The 24,793-nt window shown below is 34.7% G+C and overlaps 1 protein-coding gene across 1 annotated transcript in view; it reads right to left on the bottom strand.

Moving 5' to 3' along the window:
- Nucleotides 1-24,793, bottom strand: part of LEMD3 (LEM domain containing 3) — an 80,179-nt gene that overhangs the window by 1,977 nt on the left and 53,409 nt on the right. The window contains exons 5-12 of the mRNA XM_008003910.3: nucleotides 7,458-7,537; nucleotides 7,226-7,371; nucleotides 5,979-6,080; nucleotides 5,749-5,851; nucleotides 4,907-5,085; nucleotides 2,523-2,604; nucleotides 215-320; nucleotides 50-128 (exon numbers count right to left, since the gene is read on the bottom strand). Coding sequence (XP_008002101.1) covers nucleotides 50-128; nucleotides 215-320; nucleotides 2,523-2,604; nucleotides 4,907-5,085; nucleotides 5,749-5,851; nucleotides 5,979-6,080; nucleotides 7,226-7,371; nucleotides 7,458-7,537 — 877 coding nt within the window. The remainder of the gene's footprint in view (nucleotides 1-49; nucleotides 129-214; nucleotides 321-2,522; nucleotides 2,605-4,906; nucleotides 5,086-5,748; nucleotides 5,852-5,978; nucleotides 6,081-7,225; nucleotides 7,372-7,457; nucleotides 7,538-24,793) is intronic.

Genomic DNA, 24,793 nt, shown 5'->3' with positions numbered 1-24,793 from the left:
TAAACTATAACTATCTTTTCAAAATGTTTATAATACTCAAATTTCTTACCATCAAACCAAGAGCCATGCAAAGCTTTAAAAGCCTTTCCAGCATATTCTGGAGACAGACATTTAACATATACACAACCCTGGGATATTAAAAAAGAAAGAAAATAGTCTTAGTTTAATAGCAACAAATCCAAAACATGAAATTCAATATTAAAAGTTACTTTACCTCACGTGAATTTTTGTCTACTGCAATGTGAACAATGCCATCATTATCACTGCATTTTTCTAAAATTGCTTCTTGAATTGCCAAATGCCACTGATCCCCTATTTCCCTAAAAGTTAATGAAAACAAAAATCAACAACCATATTCCTACTCGGTAAAAATTCTTCATTGTCTCTTACAACATATATATACTACTAGAATTGGGATAGTTTTAAAACCACATATGATTTTAATTGGTATTAAGTAAATGTTTGTTGACTAACAGGAGGTGGATTTAAAAATAATAATTCAGAAGTCTCAGCCCTCCTCTCACTTTCCAGTAAAAGAGTGCAGAGAACTGGCCGGGTATGGTGGTTCACGCCCGTAACCCCAGCACTTTGGGAGGCCGAGGCAGGCAGATCACGAGTTCAGATTGAGACCATCCTGGCTAACATGGTGAAATTCCGTCTCTACTAAAAAAAAAAAAAAAAAAAAAATTAGCCGGGCGTGGTGGTGGGCACCTGTAGTCCCAGCTACTCGGGAGGCTGAGGTAGGAGAATGGCGTGAATCTGGGAGGCGGAGCTTGCAGTGAGCCTAGATCATGCCACTGCACTCCAGCCTGGGCGACAGAGTGAGATTCTGTCTCAAAAAAAAAAAAAAAAAAAAAAAAAGGACTGCAGAGAGCTGAGGCAATAAAAGACTAGCCCACCGCTGCAGAAAAAATGGATTGGGTCATTCCTACGTTTAAAAATCCTGTGTACTTACAATTATTTCTGTTTTCTTTCTAGTGTTAATAAGTACTTTAAATCAGTTGTGAACTTATTAAAGTTGTAAAAGTTAAATGTTATTTATTTATTTTGAGACAGGGTCTTGCTTTGTCATCCAGGCTGGAGTGCAGTGGCGTGATCTCGGCTAACTGCAACATCTGCCTCCCAGGCTCAAGCCATCCTCCCACCTCAGCCTCCCAAATAGCTGGGACTATAGGCGCATACCACCAATCCTGGCTAATTTCTTTTGTATTTTTTGTAGAGACAGGGTTTTGCCATGTTGCCCAGGCTGGTCTCGAACTCCTGAGCTCAAGTGATCCACCCACCTCGGCCTCCCAAAGCACTGGGATTATAGGTGGGAGCCACTGTGCCCGGCCGAATGTTATTTTCTTTAATTGTAATGATATGTTCAAATTCCTAAAGAAAAATCTTAGTAAATACTATATTTGAGCTTCTCTTTTCCAAAATAATGATACAGGACTAACATTTTGTACAGTCACCTCACTATAACGACAGTTCTAACGTTTTTCTGCTGTAGTAATGGACATTTGTCTTGCTTGTGAGACAAAGATGGTGGGAGAGAGAGGAAAGTGACTTCACTTTAAATCACAAATTTTCACCTTAGGTAATAAAATAGTGGACTTGCGAGTTCCTAAGATATGAGGTGAGATTTCCAACAGAGGTATCATCACACTGCTAATTGTTTCTATCTCTGCAAAATTAGAGGCGGTGTCTCTATGTGTGTGTGTGTGTGTGTACGTGCGCGTGCAAACAGGTGTGCATACTGCTTCCTCACATTTCCAATTCTACTGTCACTTATTTGGAATTTCATCAATGAGTGATGAGACTCTGGGGGTATTTTATACATACTGTAATTACCACTGCCGGGACTTTTAAAACAAAAAGAATTTGATCTGTAATATCACTCCACTGTCGGGACTTTTAAACAGAATTTGATCTGTAATATCACTGGATAGATAAGCAGTACCCTCAGGAAGCTAACTGTAAGAATTATTACAGCTTATATATGAAATACTATGAATTCTAAGGTAGTCACTTTTGACTGTGCTATTCTCTGGAAGCATATGTTGTTTGAATTATAAAGTCTGAGAAGTTCTTCAAATATTACATTGACAAGTGGAGACAGGACTTTGTAGAGAAGCAGGTGTATACATCTTTACAGGAAATGTTTTACAATTTGAGATTTGAAATTTTTAAGAAGCAGTGATTTTTTCATCTACATTTTCTACTGAGGCAAAAATATTGACAGTCATGTATAATGACATGAGTCATTAATTTGCCTCAAGCATTTATCTATTTATCTGTTATGAGGATTCATAGGGAATACAAAGATTTATAAAAGTGTTACAAATCTTTATATATTAGTGTCCTTTGGCCAAATCTTTGCTTGGAATTTAATGAAAGAGAAAAACATAACGTTTCTGTAGTAGAGATTCAGAAGAAAAACATTATCAATTACAGACACACCATTATAAGAATATCATGCATTTTCCAGCCAAATATTCAGAATAAGAGTTACATGTACCCCTGATCATAATACTTACATAACGGGATCAAACATATTCCGAATCTTTAGACACGGTGTCAAACTATTTGGCGGTGAATTTCTTCTATCTAAATGAAATGCTACAAAAACAAGTTAGATTTACTATTTGTCATTGTTCCAATTTGTTGAAAGGTATTCACTTATTCAGTTCATTCGAAAAATATTGACTGCATGCTTTTACTAGGAGCCAGAACCCTGGTTAGATGTTAAGGTAAATAAGACAGATAGTCATTGCTATCAAAGAGTTTACAGTTTAATGGGAGAGACAGATGATAAAGAGTGTCATGCAAGAAAGTACCACTGTGATTATTAAGTCCTAAGAAAGGAAAGTATAGACAGCTTTTTAAAAGTAACTTAACCTCATATGAGAAAATAAAAGTTCCCTGAAAAAGTGACATTTATGTGGGAACTGAAGAGTAAAAATTAGCAGGGTGAAAAGAAGTGTGTAAAGGAAAATTTCAAGCAGAGGTGACTGCTTGTACACAGCTCCTGGGGCAAGAAGGAGCAAATGTGGCTGGAGTAGTAAGAATAGAAAGATAAATCTACAGAAGATGTCAGATTATTTAAGATGATGTAGGCTCCAAAAAATATTTGGGCATTATCGTAAGAGTAATAGAAAGCCACTCAAGTGTTTTTAAGGAGAAGAGCATGAGATCTGTCTTTTAAAACTACAAATTTTAAAATACATTGTTATATGGAGACTCAGGTAAAAGCAGAAGTGAATGCAAGGTGACCAGTTAGAAGGTTATTATTATATTATAGTTGTCTAAGGAGGAGAGGATAATGATGTGGGTAAGACAGGCCAACAGTGCAGGTGACAAGTGGATAGAATCAGGGCATATTATGAAGTAGACATGACATGACCTGTTGAAAGATTGGACAAAGAGGGATAAAGGAGAGATTAAGAATTACCCCTAAGTTTATGGAGAATCAACTCAGAAAAGGTATCATTAACTAGACTACGAACACTGGAGAGATCAGGCTGGTGTACATGTTGAATCTGTGGTGCCCACCTCCTAGTAGAGAAATATATAGTTGGGTGAAAACCAGACTTCATTCAAAATAAAAAATTGGGGAGTTATCCCAATATGGTAAATTAAGTCACAGCAAGATGATCATCTAGGAAGAGATGGCACAGTGGGAAAAAAAAGATGGCCTTGAGAAACTCTAACACCTAGAGGTGAAGAAAAAGAGGATAATCTAGAAAAGGACTGAAGAAAAGTCTGAGGTAGGAGGGGAAAAAAAAAAAAAAAAGAAGAAAGTGGCATCCCCAAATCCCAATGAAGAAAGTTTCAAGGAGGGCTGAACTGTCAAACACTGTTAAGAGGTCAAGTAAAATAAGGAATTCTCTATTTTCAGTTTATAGGGAAACTGAAATGCATGCATCATTTAGAGGAAATAGTATAATCGTTGGCAACATCAAAGCATCATTTTTAAATTTAAGTTCTGGATGTATGTACAGGACATGTAGATTTGTTACACAGGTAAACGTGTGACATAGTGGTTTGCTGCACCTATCAACTCAAACCCATCACCCAGGTATTAAGCCCTGGATGCTTTAGCTATTTACCCTGACAGAGCATCACTTTTATGCCATGTTTAAAGAAGCCTCTTTTTCAAGCTTTTTCAAAGCGAAATTTAATTGGAGAATAAAAAAGGAATGACTGGACTTTGTATTGCATGTCCAAAACAACTTACTTACCTTTTCCACAAATACTGTGTTTAGCAAATATTGACATACTTTTATAGGAAAAAATCATAATCTTCTGATGCATTGTTTTCTGCTTTTCTGTGTAGCAAAGGTTTGGGTACATATGGCAGCCAATCTTCAAAACCCCCTACAAACTTATCCCTTCCTTATTTATACATGTTTTTGAAACTATGTAGGCATTAAGAAAAATATAGAAAGATACCCACAAAAGTTACTTGGAAAGACGGATATATAAATAGAAAGGTCTTAGTAAGAGGAGGCAGGCAAAAATTGGAAAAAAAAGAGCAGTTAAAAAGTTATAACTTCACTTATATACATACAAGTTATATATATTATACTGTATATATAACATAAATTATGTGTTATTTACATAAAGAAATTAGATGAAAAGAATGCAGTTAATATATATAATACTAAGTTGCTTTGTTAAGTGAAATAGGCAAGATTCAAGGAATATTCATCTTTATTAAAGATAAACCATTTATGTTTGCATTAGCAAGGACAAAAGTGTGGAAGGATACTTAAGAAGCTAACACTGATTCCTTCTATGAAATGGAACCAGAAAGACAGCTTTGCCTTCATACATCTTTGAATTGTACTGTTTCACTTAACACATTTTTGTCATTTTGAAAAATTGGAAGATTACTTTTTTGATGTTTACAAATACATACCTTGACCTTGCCATACTTTAGAAGGTATAACTAATATTTTGTCACAGGATGCAGAAGGCTGGATCCACCGCCAAACCAGAAAATCTGCACCACCTATTCTTCGTGTTTCCGTGCGAACTCTAGACTCATTAGCAGCAAGGAAGTCAACAGCTCTATCCCAGACTTTCTTCATTTTTTTCCTATCAAGTGGACAAAATGGCAAATTTACTATCATCTTGGCTTATGTCATCTTTTTGAAATATTAGTATCTGAGGTAATGTTAACTCTAGCTGTTCTTACCACTACTCATGGAGTTTATTCAAAGAAGATTTAGATGCCTATACCTCATCTCAGATTTACTGAGTTTCAATTTCCAGAGCTAGAGCACAGACATCTGTATTTTTTTTCCCCCCAAAGCTCCACTGGCGATTATGTGCTGCTAGGGTCAAGATGCTGCTTCAGGATATGGAATTATCTATTATTTTCAAAAAGTTGTATTTAGTTTTTACTTTAAAAGCTTCATTAATAATAAAGTTAGTACTTAATAAACATTAGTAAAACACCAGCCACTGGCTATCATCTATTTCTTTATCAATATGAAATTAAAGGAAATAAGATGGAGACTAACAACAAAGAATCAAGAATGCCTAGGAATGAGAATGACTTAGAAATCCAGGTGTCACTCAAAATCAGGAGAATAACAGAAGAGAATTTAGAAAGAGAGTATAAAGTACAAACAAAACAAAACCTGTGCAGTAAGTCAGTCTAGTTGAGAAAGGTCACAGCTCTCAATATGATTTTCAATACTGCAGAAAGCACCTATATTTTCTGATTTACTTGAACTCATAATGCTTTGAACACACCTGTCATGAGGCTGTATTAAGGAATCGCGTACATGTGGAATAGGCATGTAAGGCTGTAAATCTTTGTTTTCCTGGCAGGCTTCATTATGACTTCGTAAAACATCTAAAAATAAATAAAATTTACAAAGGAATCAATCACTTGACATAATGTTGTAGTTTAATCACACAATGACTCTTGCAGAAATAGTTGAGATTCTTAGAAATAGTTGAGATTCTTAGAAATACCATACCTATAATCTTCACCACCATATCATACATCTGCCTTGTTTCTTCCTCTTCTTTTGTCCATCGATATTTCATGTAACGCAGAACGACACAAACCATCACTACACCTGTAATATTAATATACTTTGTGTTTTAAAAATTGTGGTAAATATCACTCAATAATATTGCAGTGATTATTTTAACTGCCACAATGGAATGAATCTTCAAGACAGATGGCCCAATTAGCTATACGATTAAAACTACATAAAAAAATTTAATACTGAACATTTTCTAAAGTTTCACTTCTATCTAGAAAAAAGCATTTCTTCCATTACCTTGACAAGTGAACATTTAAATTCTAACTACTATTTAAAAAAAATTAAATATAACTATGTTTCACAAACTGTTTTCCTTTGCAGCATAAAATGACTAGAAAAGTGAATCTCATGAGACTAAACATACTAAATCTTATAAAAATCATCTTAAAAAAGAAAATGAATTTTTCTTTTGTTGTTGTTGTTTTTGAGATAGGGTCTTGCTCTGTCATCCAGGCTGGAGGGCAGTGGTACAATCATGGCTAACTGCAGCCTCCAACTCCTGGGCTCAAGAAATCCTCCTACCTCAGCTTCCCAAGTAGCTGGGACTACAGGCACATGCCACTATGCCTGTCTAATTTTTAAAATTTTTTGTAGAGGTAGGGTCTCACTATGTTACCCAAACTGGTCTTAAATTCCTGAGTGCAAGTAATCCTCCTGCCTCAGTCTCCCAAAGTGCTGCCATTACAGGTGTGAGCCACTAAAGCTTGCCAAAATGAATTATTTTTAAAGAAGAAAGAAAGAAAGAATTTTAAAAAAGCCTATCACCTAAATCCCTATTATCAATTTAAAAATGATAAAAATTTTAATTTAGGTAAATGACATTTTAAAAACATAATTTTAATAAACTTAATTTATAACACTATTATTTAAAAATAAGCTCAATTTTTATATTTTTCAATTGTACTTTCTAAAGTAGATTTCTATGTATACACTGACCACACTTGTTTTTTTTGTGACAGTCTTATGACAAAGTTTTATTCCTACCTCTCCTTATATTACTGTTTTCTAAGCCCTTAGAATGATCCTGACATTATTTTTATTATATTTAGAGAAGACATCTAGCTGTGACTTATGTGGCAACAATCACAAAAATGAAATCTCAACTCTGGCATTTAGTGAAATACACACAAAAATTCAGACTGCAATTTATCTCCTTTCTTACCTTTACAACTTACCTAAGCATAACAACAATAATCTGTGAGTTACAGTAACAAAAGCACGTCGAAAACGACACCAAAAAGACATCAGTGGTCTTGTGGACTGTAAAAACTGCACATCAGTTATATTTGTCAATTCTTCCTCAGGGCCAAAACCAACACACCTATGTAAAAATAAGTAAGGTAGAATTTAAAGTCAAAATCACTTCTCCCAGTACAACATGGTCAAAGTGGAAATCAGATCCTTTACCTTATTCCAACATCTTTTCCATTTTCTAAGATCCACTGCAATGAAGTGTTAAATATACCTTCATATTCAGGACCTAAATCCTAACAACAAAAATAGAGAAAAATAACTATTCTTAATCTACATTCGACTCTCTGTAAGGTATCCCTTATAACACACTCTATATAACATTTTTATTTTAACTACATAACATAAAATATTCATTACAGAAAATTTAAAAAGAATGAGAAAAAAGAAAAAAAAGGTTAGCATTTTCCCACTACTCCAATATAATCAGTGTGAATATTTTGCTTTTTTTGTTTTTAATTTTACATATTTGGGAACTGAGTCTCTCTCACTCAGGCTGGAGTGCAGTGGAACAATCTTGGCTCACTGCAGCCTCTGCCTCCTGGGTTCAAGTGATTCTCCTGCCTCAGCCTCCCAAGTAGTTGGGATTACAAGCGTCAGCTACCAGGCCGGGCTAATTTTTTTTTTTTTTCTTTTCGTACTTTTGGAGAGACGAAGTTTCACCATGTTGGCCAGGTTGGACTTAAACTCCTGACCTCAAGTGATCCGCCAGCCTCAGACTCCCAAAGTGCTGGGACTACAAGCATGAGCCACTGCACCGGGTTTGGAAGTTCTTTATTATCATTAGTTTATCAGTGCCATCATAAGAGTGAATTCACCACTTTTTAAAATGCAGTACTATTTACAAATGAACAAAGAAATGGCAAACTCTTCCAGATATGGATGTTTCACAGACATATTCTCAACACATAAAAGCAGTAAGCCTATCAACTAAAGAAAAACCGACTGGGTTACCAATTATAAGATTTGAGCATTCAAGTAAAAAGTAGAATTTTGGAAAACTAGCATTCATCTTTGTGATCTGGACAACTTCACAATACTTGAAGACCTTTCCAATGAGATTTGTGTAACATTCACAAATGCAGTTTTTTGATATGGAATGCCGGGCGCGGTGGCTCAAGCCTGTAATCCCAGCACTTTGGGAGGCCGAGGTGGGTGGATCACGAGGTCAGGAGATCGAGACCATCCTGACTAACACGGTGAAACTCTATCTCTACTAAAAATACAAAAAAATTAGCCGGGCATGGTGGCAGGTGCCTGTAGTCCCAGCTACTCGGGAGGCTGAGGCAGGAGAATGGCGTGAACCTAGGAGGCGGAGCTTGCAGTGAGCCGAGATAGTGCCACTGCACTCCAGCCTGGGCGACAGAGCAAGACTCCGCCTCAAAAAAAAAAAAAAAAAGAAAAATTCTGATTTTTATAAAAACCAATCACGCATATAACATCATGCATAGGTAAAAGATCCATTCAAAGTACAAAATAAACAAAAGGATTTTATGAGACAAGAGTACGAAAAGTTCACTGATACAGTTTGACATTCCACATTGCAACTAACATTTAAGAAACTACTACTTATAGATGTTTGGTATCATATCAAAGAAGAGTATCTATCTACAATTATCTGAAAAGGCAACTAAAATACTTTCCAATGTTTTGACTACATATCAATGTGAGGCTGGATTTTAATGATGTACTTCAACTAAAACATCATGACAGGTTGAATACAGAAGCAGATAAGAATCCAGTCTCCTTTTATTAAGCTACAAATTTAAGAGATTTATAAAATATATAACAATGCCACTGTTCTCATTGAATGTTTTCATTCTGGAAAAGTCACTTTTCATAAAAATACATTATGTTAACATATAATAGATTCATTTTTCTTATTCTAAATACATAAATTTTTTTCAGTTTTAATTTTTAATATAAACATGTATTTGTAATACATATGTACCATTAGAAAGTAAATATATCTTTCTAATATAAACAAAAACATATAAAAATATATCTCCCACAAACAAAAGCCAGAGTCCTCAGTAATTACAGGGAACCAAAAAGTTTAAGAACTGCTCTGTGTGGGTGGAGTATTTTTAAATTAAAATAGTAAAAATAAATGTGGTATCATACTACACATACTATTGTTCTATTTGCTTTTTTTAATGGAACAAAATATTGTGTCAATGTCAGTACACATAGAAAAAATCCTGTTTTTTCAACAAAAGAGTATACCATTGTATGATTATTCTAACTTTTAATCAACCCCTTATTAATGAACATTTAGAGTATATCCAATTTTTAAAATTTATCAAATATAATACTGCTATAAACACCTTTACCATGTGCCAAGTACTATTTTAGAAACTAGAGGTGCAGCATAAACAACACAGTGAAAATTCCCTATGTTCATGGAGTTTGTATTATTAGTATGTCTTTACGTCCTTTTTAACCAAAAAATGAATTTATTTATTTATTTTTTTTCTGAGAAGGAGTCTCACTCTGTCAACCAGGCTGGAGTGCAGTGGTGCAATCTTGCTTCACTGCAACCTCTGTCTCCAGGGCTCAAGCAGAGTCTTGTGCCTCAGTCTCCCAGGTAACTGGGCTATTACAGGCATGTGCCACCACACCCAGCTAATCACTGTATTTTTAGTAGTAGCAGAGATGGGGTTTCGCCCCGTCGGCCTGGCTAGTCTCAAACTGCTGGCCTCAAGTGATCTGCCTGCCTCGGCCTCCCAAAGTGCTGGGATTACAGGCGTGAGCCACCATGCCTGGCTCATAGGGGAAAAAATGAATTTCTAAACACAGAAATAAAAGTTATTAAAATCTCTCTTAAAAAGAGATTATTCTAAGAAGTGCCCTATTGTATTTTATCAACAAATTCTTCAGCAGCATTGGAAATTGTAAGGTTTTCATTTGATCAGTATAGTTTACTTCCTAATATAAAACTGATCAGTTATTCTAATGTATCAAATCTGCAAATGTAATACAAAGTTTTATAAAGCAAAACAAATCTTGTTAGGCATCCTCGTTACGTGAAACTACTATTGGGATTTTTAAGATGGTGAAGATAACTATAGGCCATCTGTCTTTTTAAGCTTGGGTGTTTATTATAGCATTTACAAATATCAAAAAAATTGCAGACAATGTATTTAATGATTGAAAAAAGTTTATATGTGAGATCATTTCAATGGATATTATGAACTTAGAAATAATCATGATGAGAGCTAAATAGCTATCTGCTTAAAAAAATAAAACTACGTTTAATTTATATATATAGTTATACCTCAGTATTCATGGAGGATTGGTTCCAGGATGCCCCATGGATACCAAAATCCACAGATATTCAAGTTCCTGACATAAAATTGCATAGTATTTGCATATAACCTATGCACATCATTCTTATACTTTAAATCATTTCTAGATTACTTATAATACCTAATGTAACGTAAATGAATATAGACAGTTGTATTTTTTAAATCTGTATTTTTTCCATTGTATTTTTTTTTTTCTTTTTATTCCCAAAAAGATTTTTGATCCACGGTTGGTTAAATCCGTGGGTGCAAAACCCATGTATACGTAGCGCCAATTGTATTTGTAATTATAAAAATATATGTACTCATATGAGTAGCATAAGAATGAGGATACAAGTGATTTTTATTTGCTTTAATATTGTATTAAAATATGCAATAAAGTTACACAAAATAATTTCAGGCAATTAGTTTCAATTACTACTAGAAATCACTTTGTGTATAAATGAAAATCTACAAAGCAAGATTAATATAGATTATCAGTGCAGCTGAAGACAGCATTATTGCATTTAGTTTTCTTTGTAATGTTGTCACTACCATACATTTTTAAAAAGGATTTTGTGTTCATTTGGTTCTTCAAAGACACAGATGTCACATAGTACCCTTCAAATACATGCATATATTAAAAATGAATGAAATAAATGTTGTATTTACTTGTACTTATATACATGCTGTTCAGCTTGTATTACTATGATTTGCCTAGTATCATGGCATGCTTTGCATTACTACATATACTACTGGACAAGTTTAATCTAGTCTTCCAAGACTAGACTATAAACATAAGTTTCAGATAACATAAAAACAAACTCCCAAGGTTATTAGTTGCAAATTTTAAATATAAAAATTTTAGGAGGCTGCCATTATAAATATTACTGTTCTCATCAAATATCCCTTAAAAATTAACAAGGACACCCACAGATCTAAAAAGCTAAGTACGAGGAGGAATGAAGGCCTTAAACCTCTTAGTTACAAAATAACAAGGGTAAGAAAAGACGATCTGTTGTTATTTTCCCTTTTTCTGTTTTCCTTTCCCTTGTTAATATCACTTGACATCCACTCACTATCTGGAATACAACGAAACCACGGAATGTTCATTTTATGGGTACACATTCTCAATAAACAATTGATTATTTAAAACCTCATTAAGGATGTAATAGGCTGTTGCGGTCTAAAATATGCCATTATTTCCACAAATATATATATATATATAGCATTCTAGAGTATTAGAAAATGGAATTTTTATAAAAGCAAAAATTGAATTATTTGCTTGTGCCAAATAGTTGATGCTAATACTGTAGCATACATAGCATATACCTGATTTTAACAGTTTAAACTGTTTTATTATTCACTTTTTGTAGCCACCTGGAAAGCTGTGGGTACAGCAGGGGTTGGTCAACTTTTTCTTTTTTCCGTGAAGGGCCAGAGAGTAAACGCTTTAAGCTGTGCAGCCATATAAATTTCTTTCTTTTTTAAAACCAAGCTTTAAAACTGTTGTAAAACCACAGCTCACAAGCCATACAAAAACAGGCAGGCTGGATCTGGCCCATACGCCATGGCTTGCTAACCTCTGAGGTAAGGCATTCCAGCATCATAAAACAAACATTTTCCAATAACTGATGACAAAAATCAGGAGGAAACTAAGTTTTTAATTTTTAAGGCACAACTTTTATTACTATTATTTATTACTATTTACTTATAGGCAAGAGCTCAGTCAGTATACCACTGACTGCTTCATGTAAATCTTTCTCAATTCGAAGTATATTTTCCCAAATCTTAAATCTAACACATGTGTGTACTCACACATACCCCCATGACCTCTCCCAAATGTTATTTTCAAAATAATGGGTCAAAAATGTGTAAACCCACATCAGATGCTCTGAACTTGGACTACAGTTTCCAAGTACAAAAATAATACTGTTTCATTAAATAAGGCAACAAAACTTTAGTTAGTAAGAAGGGAAAAAGGCACTGGTATAGGGAGAAATCAAGCAAAGACTAAAAACCTACTATGGATAGTTTATGAAACTGGTAATTTACATAGTAATAGCTATGCAGCTTTCCAGCTGGTGAATATTCTAGTGAACTGTGAGATGATATACACTATACATCAGATGGCACCTTTTAAACTTAATTAAAATATAACACACAAAAATCCACAATGCTGAATAGGATATCACTCCTGATTCAGTAAAGAATTGTATGATCTTTCACCTGCTAGAATAACAGAAAAAAACATAGTCTTTAGAACCAAGTGGACCCAGGATCAGATGCTGGCTCCATTATAGATTAGCTATATGTACAACCTTAAATGGGACAAGTGAAAATATGCCACCTATTCAGATGTATCTACTTTGACCACCTTTTCCAATCCTAACCCTTAATAGCATCAGTTCACTGCCCACTCAATAGCTGGAGCTAAGGATTATGAATCCACTCCATCCATCTAAGAGGCAGAACAATATATAGAAAAGAGCAAGTACTCTGGTTCTATTCCCAGTTCCATCACATAGTAGCTGGATACTCTAGTTATTAGCCCCTCTGTGGTTTAGTTTCTTTATGAAATTGGTCTAATACCATCTATCTTGTTGGGTCATTCTGAAATTAGAATTAACATATAGAAAGTACCATATTGTACTTTATAAACTTTAATTATTATCATAAAATTTCCCCCTCACTCCACTTCTCAGAACACTCATTTTTCCACACAGGTTTTATTAACAGTAATTAGCAGTCTAGGCCATAAAAGTCTATCCAGCCCCATAATTTGACACATTTGCAGCTGTCTACTTTCCTATTTTCTTCACAAATCTTAAACATATTCATTGTGTTAAAGGTTAAGCAGGTTTTGAAAGCAACCTAGGAACGTAACCCCCATTCATTACATCATTCCATAAAAAGTTATACAAAGTTACTACCATTTAACTTAAAAACCAACCATGTATTTTCATGGAAATATAAACTATGTATTTCTTAAATGTTCCACCAGAGGGACCTCTTAACTTTTCACAAATTAAAATAAGCTTTCAATATCAAAAATGAGTCTTTTAAAAAGCTCAAGAAGAGCACTGGAGTAGTTAGAAAAATAGTGTTTAAATTATTTAAATTAGTTATTAAGTTTATTAAATTTCCTCTGAAGAAGAAAATTGGATAAAGTAAGAATTAAACATAAATAATTAAATTCAAGAAAACAAAAAACATGTTACTGAGGCTTATTCACTCATTTTCTCCATCAAACATTTACTACACTTATTGTGCTTAAAATGTACTAGAAGTTGTGAAAAAATTAGCTTATACCTGTAGGGGCTCTACACATTCTTTGCTTTATTTATTCCTCAATCTAAAAATTAAATGTGTTGCTGGTGAAACTACAGTGCAAATATATGAAAATATGTAATAGATCTCTTTTTCCATAAGCAGAAGCCCCTCCACATAGATATTATAATCCTTGTTTGTTACACCTTTGTAAAGAGTTTCCTCCATATTTATGCCAGAATATGGACAAAATAAAATAAAATAAAGGCTAGATTGTGCTAAAGCAGTTATTTCAAATTGGGAAGTAATACAGCAACATATATCAAAAGCACTTTTAAAAGTTCATGCTGTTTGAACAAGTAATTTCCTTTTTAGGATTATTTCCTAAGAAATATTAGAAAATTACTATATGCAAAGATTAGAGTGATTTCATAATATTGAAAAACCACAAACCAATAAAATAAAATCATATAATGAAATATTCAATGATAGAAAACATTTTCAAAAATCGTTCAGTGGTTTTTGAAATACACACAATAATTTAAAGGGAAAGACACATGAATATTTATAGTATAAAATATTTATAATAAAGTAATATTAGCTTTAGAAAAAAAATTTATAATAATTAGAGGAAAATGGACCAAAATTTTGCCAGTTGTTATCCTTAGATAGTGAATTTGAAGCTTTTTTTCCTTTCATTTTCCATATGAATTAAATAATGAGTGTTATTTATTTATTTCTTTATTTTTGAGACAGGATCTCACTCTGTCAACCAGGCTGGAGTGTGGTGGTACAATCAAGGTAATCCTCCCACCTCAGCCTCCTGAGGAGCTGGGACAACAGAGGGTCTACAGAGCCATGTGCCACCACACCTAGCTATTAAAATTTTTTTTTTTCTGTAGAAACAAGATCCCACTCTGTTCCCCAGTCTAGTGTGCAACACTTGGGCTCACATGATCCTCCTGCCTTGGCCTCCCAAAGTGCTGAGATTATAGGTGTGAGCCATGGTGACTACCCGGTATTACTTAATTTTACATTGAAAAAATAAGCATTATTAAAAATAGTACTTTAAGACTTTTATATAGACCTTAAAACTATATTTTTTTGGGGGAAAAAACCCTGTTTAAAGCTCTCTCTGTTTTGCTTTTGGCAGTACAAACTGCGTCTATGGTGATGACAAACCACAGCAGGTTTTATAGCATTTGAAAAACATGAAAAATGAGATTCCAAAAAGAAAAGGTAACAAAAACGCACATACATAAGCCTAACTACATAAAAAGAGTATTAACATTTTACATAAAATAATTCTTTAATGAAGAATGAAATTAAATTAATCCACAATCTTATAAAAATATACAACAGAAATTCTAATAAATAAGACAAAATCGAATATGAAACATAACATAACTCAAGACATAAAAATATTCTAAAGGCTACAGAGTTCACTGGAGAAAAAGCATTTAATATAATTTAACATCTCTTCATGATAACTCTCAACGAACTAGGTACTGAAGGACACAATAAAGGCCATATATGGCAAACCCACAGCCAACAGCATACTGAATGAGAAAAAGCTGAACGCTTTCCCTATAGGAAATGGAATAAGACAACAGTGCCCATTCTCACCACTCTTATTTAACATAGTATTGGAAGTCCTAGCCAGAACAATTAGGCAAGAAAAAGAAAGAAAGGGCGTCCAAACTGGAAAGGAGAAAAATTGTCCCTATGTGCAGATGACATGATGTTAATGTAGAAAACCCTAAAAGTTCCACCAAAAACCTCTTAGAACTGATAAACAAATTAAATAAACTTGCAGGCAGAAAATCAATGCTCAAAATCAGTAACATATACCAACAAAAAACTAGCAGAGAAAGAAATCAAGAGAGCAGTTCTACTCACAATAGCTACAAAAATAAATAAATGAATACTTACAATTAAATTTAACCAAGAAGGTAAAAGATATCTAAGAAAAACCACAAAACACCAATAAAAAAGACATCCCATGTTCACGATTAGAAGATTATGAAAACAACTACACTACCAAAAATAATCTATAGATTCAATGCAATTCCTATCACAATACCACTGACATTATTCACGTAAGTAGAAGGAAACAATTCTAAAGTTCATATGGAACTATGAACAGTCAAAGCAATCCTGAGCAAAAAGAACAAAGCTGGATGCATCACACTATAAAACCTCAAAATATACTACAAAGCTATAGTAAGCAAAACAGCATGGTACTGGCATAAAAGCAGACACACAGACCATCGGAACAGAATAAAGACTCCAGAAATAAATCTACATATTTACAGCCAACTGATTTTTGACATAGGTGCCAAGACCATTCACTGGGGAGAGGACAGTCTCTTCACTAAACAGTGCTGTGAAAACAGGCAGAATGAAACCAGCCTCCTTATTTCTCACCATACACAGAAACCAACTCAAAATGGATTAAATAATTTAAGACCTAAAATTATGAAAGTACTAAAAGATAATACAGGAGGAATGCTTCAGGACATTACTATGGACAAAGGTTTTTATGGAGAAGACAAAAATGCAAAAATAAATGGGGTTATAGCAAAATAAAAGATTCTGCACAGCAAAGGCAGCAACAGAGTGAAGAGACGACTAGTAGAATGGGAGACATTTGCAAACTATTCATCTGACAAGGGAATGATATCCAGAACACACAAGGAACTCAATGGGCAAATGAGCTTAACAGACATCTCTTAAAAGAAGACATACAAACAACCAACAGGTATATGAAAAATGCTCAACATACTAATCATCAAGGAAATGCAAATCAAAACCACAATGAGATATTCACTCACCCCAGTTAGAATTGCTAGCATCAAAAAGACAAAAAATAACAAATGCTGGCGAGGATGCAGAGAAAGGGGAACTCTTATCCACTGTTGGTGGAAATGTAAAGTACAGCCATTGTAGACAATAGTATGGTGGATCCACAAAAAATTAAAAATAGAACTACCATATGATCCAGCAATCTCACTACTGGGTATATATCCAAAGGAAAGGAAATCAATAAGTGAAAGAGGTATCTGTACTCTCATTTATTGCCACATTATTAACAACAATATGGAATCAACCTAAGTGCTCATTAACACATGAATAAATAAAATGTGGTATATATACAATGGAATACTATTCAGTCATAATAAAGAACAAAATTATGTGATTCACAGCAACACAGATGCACTTGAAGAACATTACGTTAAGTGAAATAAGCCAATCACAGAAAGACAAATACCATATGTTCTCACTTGCGGAAGACAAGTGAGTTAGAAGTCCAAGTTAAGAACTACTAAGAAGTTGGCTTATTTTACCTTTGGGGAAGCTAAAAAGTTGATCTCAGGGAGCGAAAAGACAATAGTGGTTACTAGAGGCTAGAAAGTGGCAAAGTGGCAGGAGGAGGGGGTGTAGCCAGAGGTTGGTTAAACAAAATTATAACCAGGTAGGAGGAATAAATTCTAGTGTTCTACAACACTGCAAGGCAACTATAATTAACAACAATTTATTATATATTTTCAAATAGCTAAAAGAGTGATTTTTGAATGTTCCCAACACAAAGAAATTATAAATATTTGAGGTGATGGCTATGCTAATTACCCCACTGGATCATTACACATTGTATACATGTATCAAAATGCCACACTATACCCCATAAATATGTACAATTATGTTAATTAAAAATAATAAAAGTGGCTGGGTGCAGTGGCTCACACCTGTAATCCCGGCATTTTGGGATGCCAAGGCGGGTGGATCACGAGGTCAGGAGATCGAGATCATCCTGGCTAACACGGTGAAACCCTGTCTCCATTAAAAATACAAAAAAAATTAGCCAGGTGTGGTGGCGGGCGCCTGTAGTCCCAGCTACTTGGGAGGCTGAGGCAGGAAAATGGCGTGAACCCCGAAGGCGGAGCTTGCAGTGAGCTGAGATTGCGCCACTGCAATCCAGCCTGAGCGAGAGCGAGACTCCATTTCAAAAAATAAGAAGAAGAAGAAGAGGAAGAAAACAAAAAAAGTTACAGTTCATTAATAACTTTTTTTTTTAAGTAGATATAAGCAGTTTCCAACTTAACTCATGCAAGGGTGCTTCCAGTAACTTCTTTGCTGCCAGTCTCTAGTAGAATTAATCTTATACTCTACTGCTGCCTGGCTTAGACTTTGACTTACCTCAATCCCACGTCTGTGCCCCTTCTTTTTAACATGTACTATTACTGACCCACAGCTACAAGAAAATGGTTGGGAGAAGTGAAAAAGAGGTTAATAATTCTACACCAATCCCTGCCTCTTCCTCAGTTCTACCTTAATTACTAGTCAGGTCCTATCTTGTTCCCAGTCCCTATCCCATTTCTTCAGTCCTTCAAACACAATACAGTCAGTCCTTTTATCCATGGGTTCCACATCCATGGATTGAAATACTGAATAGAGTCAATATAGTCTATCATGAATCAAAAATATTTGGGAAAAAAACAGATGATTATGTCTACATTAAACTTGTACAGTCCTTTTTTTTTTCTTTTTTCCCTTATTATACCCTAAACCAGGGGTGTCCAATCTTTTGGCTTCCCTTGGCCCCATTGGAAGAATTGTCTTGGGCCACATATAAAATACATTAACAATAGCTGATGAGTCAAAAAAAAAAAAAAAATCGCAAAAATTCTCATGTTTTAAGAAAGTTTACAAATTTGTGTTAGGCCACATTCAAAGCCGTCCTGGGCTGCGAGTTGAACAAGCTTGCCCTAAATGATACAGTATAATAATAACTATTTACATACCATTTACATTGTATTATCAGTAATCTAGAGAAGATTTAAGGTACATAGCAGGATATGCATAGGTTATACATAAATACTACAGTATTTTATATAAAGGACTTGAGCATCTACAAATTTTTGTGTCCATGGGGTCCTGGAAGTAATCCCCAGATACCAAGGAAGAATTAATTATATTTAATATGCCTTAAGAGTCTCAGGATTCTTCTGTAAAGCAAATGAAACTTGCTCCAGGAATTTATGACCAATCATAACACAGATCTGTGGTATTACCTCTCAGAGATCAAATCTCAGAGGTTTAACTACATAACAAAAAGAAAATAGGAAAGAAACACTGAATGGAATAAGACAGTCCTACTATTAGAAGTAAAAACCCATTCAATTATTTTATAAGGAACAGTTTGCTTGCTTTGGATTCCCACTATGCCTTTCTTCACGGAATATTTTATTCTATGTCTCCTTTAGCCTCCTCAATCCAATCCCTTTTCAATCCAATCCCTTTTCTTGCCTGCACCTTGACATTCGTCCATCCTATAACACTGAGCCCTATAATCATAACTCCTTCTTAGTCAAGATCTTTTTGAATTCTGATTCTTTAACTGTCTAGTCTATTAGCTATTACACTATCCATAAATTTTACTGTCATTAATGCTCTCATCTAGGTCAAAATTGAAAATAAAGACAATAAACAACCTTAAGCAAAATTTCTGTGGCATGTTATTAGAGATTACTCGCTAAAGTGGCACTGATTTAATTAGAAAACACAGAAACTGAGTTTATTGGGAAGCTACTATAATCATCAGGCACTGAGCTAGGCATTTTACATACTCAAGCCTCCCAAAAACTTTGACAGGTATTAACAGCAGTCCCACACTCACAAAGAAACGGGTTCAGAAAAGTTAAAGAGACTTTACCAAAATGCAATAGCTTCTACTGGCAGTGCCAGAATTTAACTCCAGATATAATCTCATTATTAAACTGTCTTAGGATCTTTTTGGTACCTACATATAAGTCATGCATTAAGTTAAAAACTCAGTCAATATTTCTCTTTGTTGATGAGCATATCACAGGAGATTATTACCAAAACTTTGCTGAAAGCCTTAAAACATATACTACATTTTTAATTTTTAAAAAGTGGAGGAGTGACATCAGCAAGATGGCAGAATAGGAAGCCCCAGACCCTCCTTCCCTCAATGAGACACCGATCCAACAAAAATACATGGACCAATTCCATTTAAGAAAAATCCAGAAATTAGTTAAAAGGTTCCTGCAGCTAGGCAAGCACAAAACCACCTCTATCAAAGCTGTTATGAAAATTCATGTCACTCACTTCCCAGACACTCCCATCACGCTACAGGGCAGTGCAATAGAGAGGAAACTGCCAACTCATGGCTTCCCCCTCAGAAGGAAAACAGAAGACTAGAATATACATCTAATGGTCTAACTTTTGGAGGCAACTGGTTTCTGTCGTGTCTGAATCTAATGGTTGAAAGATACCAAGTTAAGGACTACTAAGAACAAAGGCAACAGCACTCACTCACCATTGTCCCTACCCCCAGCTCGGCATAAGAAAGTTGAGAAAAACCCCAACTCTTGGCTTCTCCCTGAGGAGGAAAAAAGTTAGACATGCATCCAAAGTTCTGACTTCACAGGGGCAGGGAGCATTGCCTGGCTGTCTTCTGCCTCACCTGATTCAAAATGCTGACAGGACTCAGTATACTCTTGACACCTGGGGGCCCCTAAGAAGAAAAAGGAGCTGGGCCGGGCACAGTGGCTTACGCCTGTAATCCCTGCACTTTGGAAGGCCGGGGAGAGTGGATCACAAGTTCAGGAGATCGAGACCATCCTGGCTAACATGGTGAAACCCCATCTCTACTAAAAATACAAAAAATTAGCCAGGCATGGTGGCGGGCACCTGTAGTTCCAGCTACTTGGGAAGCTGAGGCAGGAGAATCGCTTGAACCAGGGAGGCAGAGGTTGTAGTGAGCTGAGATCATGCCACTGCACTCCAGCCTGGGCAACAGACCGAGACTCTGTCTCAAAACAAACAAACAAAAGAGTTGGATAGCTTATGGCAGCTCCAGATAATCTACAGACACCAGGGATAATCTACAGATACCAGGGATCAAAAGATTATAAATATAAACTATAAGAAAATAAAACAGCAAAACTTCTCTAATTGGAAATTCACACACAAAAATCCAGAGAGGACACAACCACAACCACAGAAAAGATATGTAAGAAACCCAGAATCTCTACACAGACATATTGGTAAAAGACTTTCCCTGCACAAAGTCTACAAAGGTGGCTGGGTTGGTTTTTGTTTTTTTTTTTTTCCCTGTTGTTGTTAAATGCATGAATCCCAACACAAAGTAACAAGGCACATGAAGAACCACAAAAACATGGTCAAAGAAACAAAATACACTTCCAAAACATATCCTAAAGAAGTAGAAGTCTAAGGATTACATGACAAAGAATTCAAAAAAAGCCATCATAAAGATACTCAACAAGATCAGGAAAACAATGCATGAACCAAGTAAGAATATCAACAAAGAGACAGAAAGTATTTTTAAAACCCAGAAATTTTGGAGCTAAAGAATAACTGAATTTAAGAATTCATTAGAGGGGTTCAAGAGCAGACTGTATCAAACAGAAGAAAGAATCAGCAAACTCAAAGAAGGTAATTTGGAATTATTCTGTCAGATAAGCAAAATGAAGAAAGGATAAAGACAAGTAAAGAAAGTCTAAAGAACTTAATGTGACACCATTAAGCCAACCAATATAAGCAATATAAGTAATATGGAAGTTTCAGAAAGAGAAGAAAGAAACAGGCAAAAAAAAATCAAAAAACAAAAAACCATGTATTTGAGGCCCAAAACTCCCCAAACCTGGGAAAGAAAACGGGCATTCAGACTCAAGGAAGCCAATGAATCCTAATGAGGATAAACCAAAATAAGTCCATATTGAGACATGTTATGTTCAGATTGTTGAAACCCAAGGAGAGGAAAGCAGCCAAGACGCAAGCTACTCATCACATACAAGGGAGTCCCCAAAAGACTTTACAAAGCAGAAGAGAGTGAAATAACATATTCAAAGTAATGAAAGAAAACAACTGCCAACCAAGAATACTGCGTGTGTGGGCGAGGGGGTCAGGGGAGTAGTACATCATACCATTAAAAATGGCATACAATGTGAGACTTATGAATTGTTTATTTCTGGAATTTTCCATTTAATATTTGCAGACTATAGTTGACTGGGGGTTACTGAAACTGTGAAAAGCAAAACCATGGATAAAGCGGACTACTACATATCCAGAAAAACCATCCTTCAAAAATGAAGAAATAAAGACTTTTTCAGAATAAAAGCCAAGGGAGTTAATCATCACTAGAATTGCTTCATAAGAAATGCTAAACTGAGTGCCAAGTTAAATGAAAGGATGCTACCTAGCAATGCAAAAGCATATGAAAATATAAAGCTTGCTGATAAAGGTAAATATATAGACAAAATCAGAATATGTAACACTGTAATGGTGGTATGTAAATCACTTAATTGTGATATAAAATTTAAAAGACAAACGTGTAAAAAACTTTATAAAAATATGTTGATGATATACAATATGCAAAGATGTAATCTGTGACATCAATAATATAAAGAATGAAGAGAGATATAAGTAGAGACTTTCCATGTGACTAAAGTTAAGGTGTTATCAGGTTAAAATATCATTGTGAATATAGGATGATTTATATAAGTCCCAATAGTAACCACAAATGCCTACAAAAGCCACAAAAAAGAAAATGAGAAAGAGATCACAGCTTGTCACTACAAAAACAAACAAACAAAAAAAGACACACAAAAGAGTAAGACATGAAAAAGGGGACAAAAAAAGCTATAATACAGAGAGAAAATATTTAATAAAAAAGGCAATATAAGTCCTTCCCTATTAGTAATTACTTTAAATGTAAATGGACTAAACTCCCAAATCAAAACACACTGAGTGGCTGAATGAATTTAAAAAAAAAACCTCCAATTTTATCATGTATACACCTTAGATTTAAGGACACACACAGGCTGGCAGCCAAAAGATGAAAAAAGATATTCTATGCAGATAATAACTAAAAAAGAGTAGGGGTAGTCATACTTATATTAGACAAATTGTTGACTTAAAGGCAACATGGTGAGATCCTGTCTCTACAAAAAGTTTAAAAATTAGCTGGGTGTGATGGCATGTGTCTGTAGCCCCGGCTACTTGGGAAGCTGAGGTAGGAGGATCACTTGAGCCCAGGAGTTTGAGATTGCAGTAAACTATGATCTCACCACTGCACTCAAGCCTGGGTGACAGGCCTAGACTCTGTCTCAAAAAAAAAAAAAAAAAAAATCATCACATGAGACAAGGAAGGACATTCATTATATAAATGACAAAGGGGTCAATTCATCTGAAAGATTTAACAATTCTAAATATATATGTATCCCACATTAGAGTACTTGATTATATGAAGCAAACAATGACAAAAGTGAAGGGAGAAATTACAGCAACACAATAGGATGTTTCAATACCCCTCTTTCAATAATGAATAGAAGATCAATAAGGGAGCAGAAGACTTGAACAATGATTATAGATCAAATGGATCTAACAGAAATATACAGAAAATTCCATCCAACAGGAGTAGAATACACATTCTTATCAAGTGCACATGGAACATTCTCCAAATTAGATATATATTAGGCTACAAAAATCTTAACATATTAAAGACGACCAAAATCCTACCAAGTATCTTTTCACACCACAATGAAATGAAACTAAAAATCAAGAGCAGAGAAAAACTGAGAAATTCACAAATATATGTAAATTAAACAACATTCTCCTAGAACAAGCATTGAGTCAAAGCAGGAATCAAAAGAAAAATTATAAATTTATTAAGACTAAAAAAATAAAAAACACAACCTAACAAAATTCATGACAAGCAGTAAAAGCAATACCAAGAGAGAGGTTTACAGTAGTAAGACTATGTTTAAAAAAAAAAACAAAAAAAAAACTCAAATGAGAAATCCAACTTTACATCTCAAAGAACTAAAAAAAGAACATACTAAGCCTAAGGTTAGCAGAAGGAAGGAAATAGTAATAAAGATTGGAGCAAAAATAAATAGAGAATTTAATGAATCAACAAAACTCAAAGAGTTGGTTTTTCGAAAAGATCAAAATTGACAAACCCTTAACTAGACTAAGAAAAAAATCAGAATTCATTTCTGAGTTTATTATCTATTTTATTAAAGAAGAATTAATGCCAATCCTATTCAAATTCTTCCGAAAAACTGAAAAGGAGGAAACACTTCCAAACTCATTTTATGAGGCCAGCATTACTCTGACACCAAAGCCAGACAATGATACTATAAGAAAATTACAGACTAAAATCCCTGAGATACAAAAATCCTTAAAAAACCCTAGCAAACTGAATTCAAAAGCACATGAAAAGGATCACACACCAGAATCATATACCTCAGACACAAAGATAGTTCAATATACAAAAATCAAAATTGAGTATGCCACATTAATAGAACAAAGGATTAAAATCACATGATCATCTCAATAGATTCAGAAAAAGCATTTGATAAAATTCAATATCCTTTCATGATAAAACCATTTAATAAAGAGGAATAGAAGGAAATTATCTCAACACATTAAAGGTCATACATGGAAATCCTTAGCTAATATCATACTCAATGGTGACAAACTGAAAGATTTTCCTGGCCAGGCACGGTGACTCACGCTTATAATCCCAGCACTTTGGGAGGCTGAGGTGGGTGGATCACCTGAGGTCAGGAGTTCAAGACCAGCTTGGCCAACACGGTGAAACCCCATCTCTACTAAAAATACAAAAAAATTAGCCAGGTGTGGTGGCACACACCTGTAATCCCAGCTACTCAGGAAGCTGAGACACATGAATCACTTGAGCCCAGGAGGTGGAGGTTGTAGTGAGCAGAGATCATGCCACTGCACTCCAGCCTGGGCGACAGAGTGAGACTCTGTCTAAAAAAAAAAAAAAAAAAAAAAAAAAAAAAAAAAAAAAAAAAAAAAAGATTTTCCTGTAAGATCAGGAAGAAGGCCAGGGTGGCTATTTTTCCCATCTCTATCTGTCATAGC

The sequence above is a fragment of the Chlorocebus sabaeus genome, chromosome 11 (assembly GCF_047675955.1).
Source record: "Chlorocebus sabaeus isolate Y175 chromosome 11, mChlSab1.0.hap1, whole genome shotgun sequence".
Lineage (NCBI taxonomy): Eukaryota > Metazoa > Chordata > Mammalia > Primates > Cercopithecidae > Chlorocebus > Chlorocebus sabaeus.
This window is presented reverse-complemented; position numbering and strand designations above follow the sequence as displayed.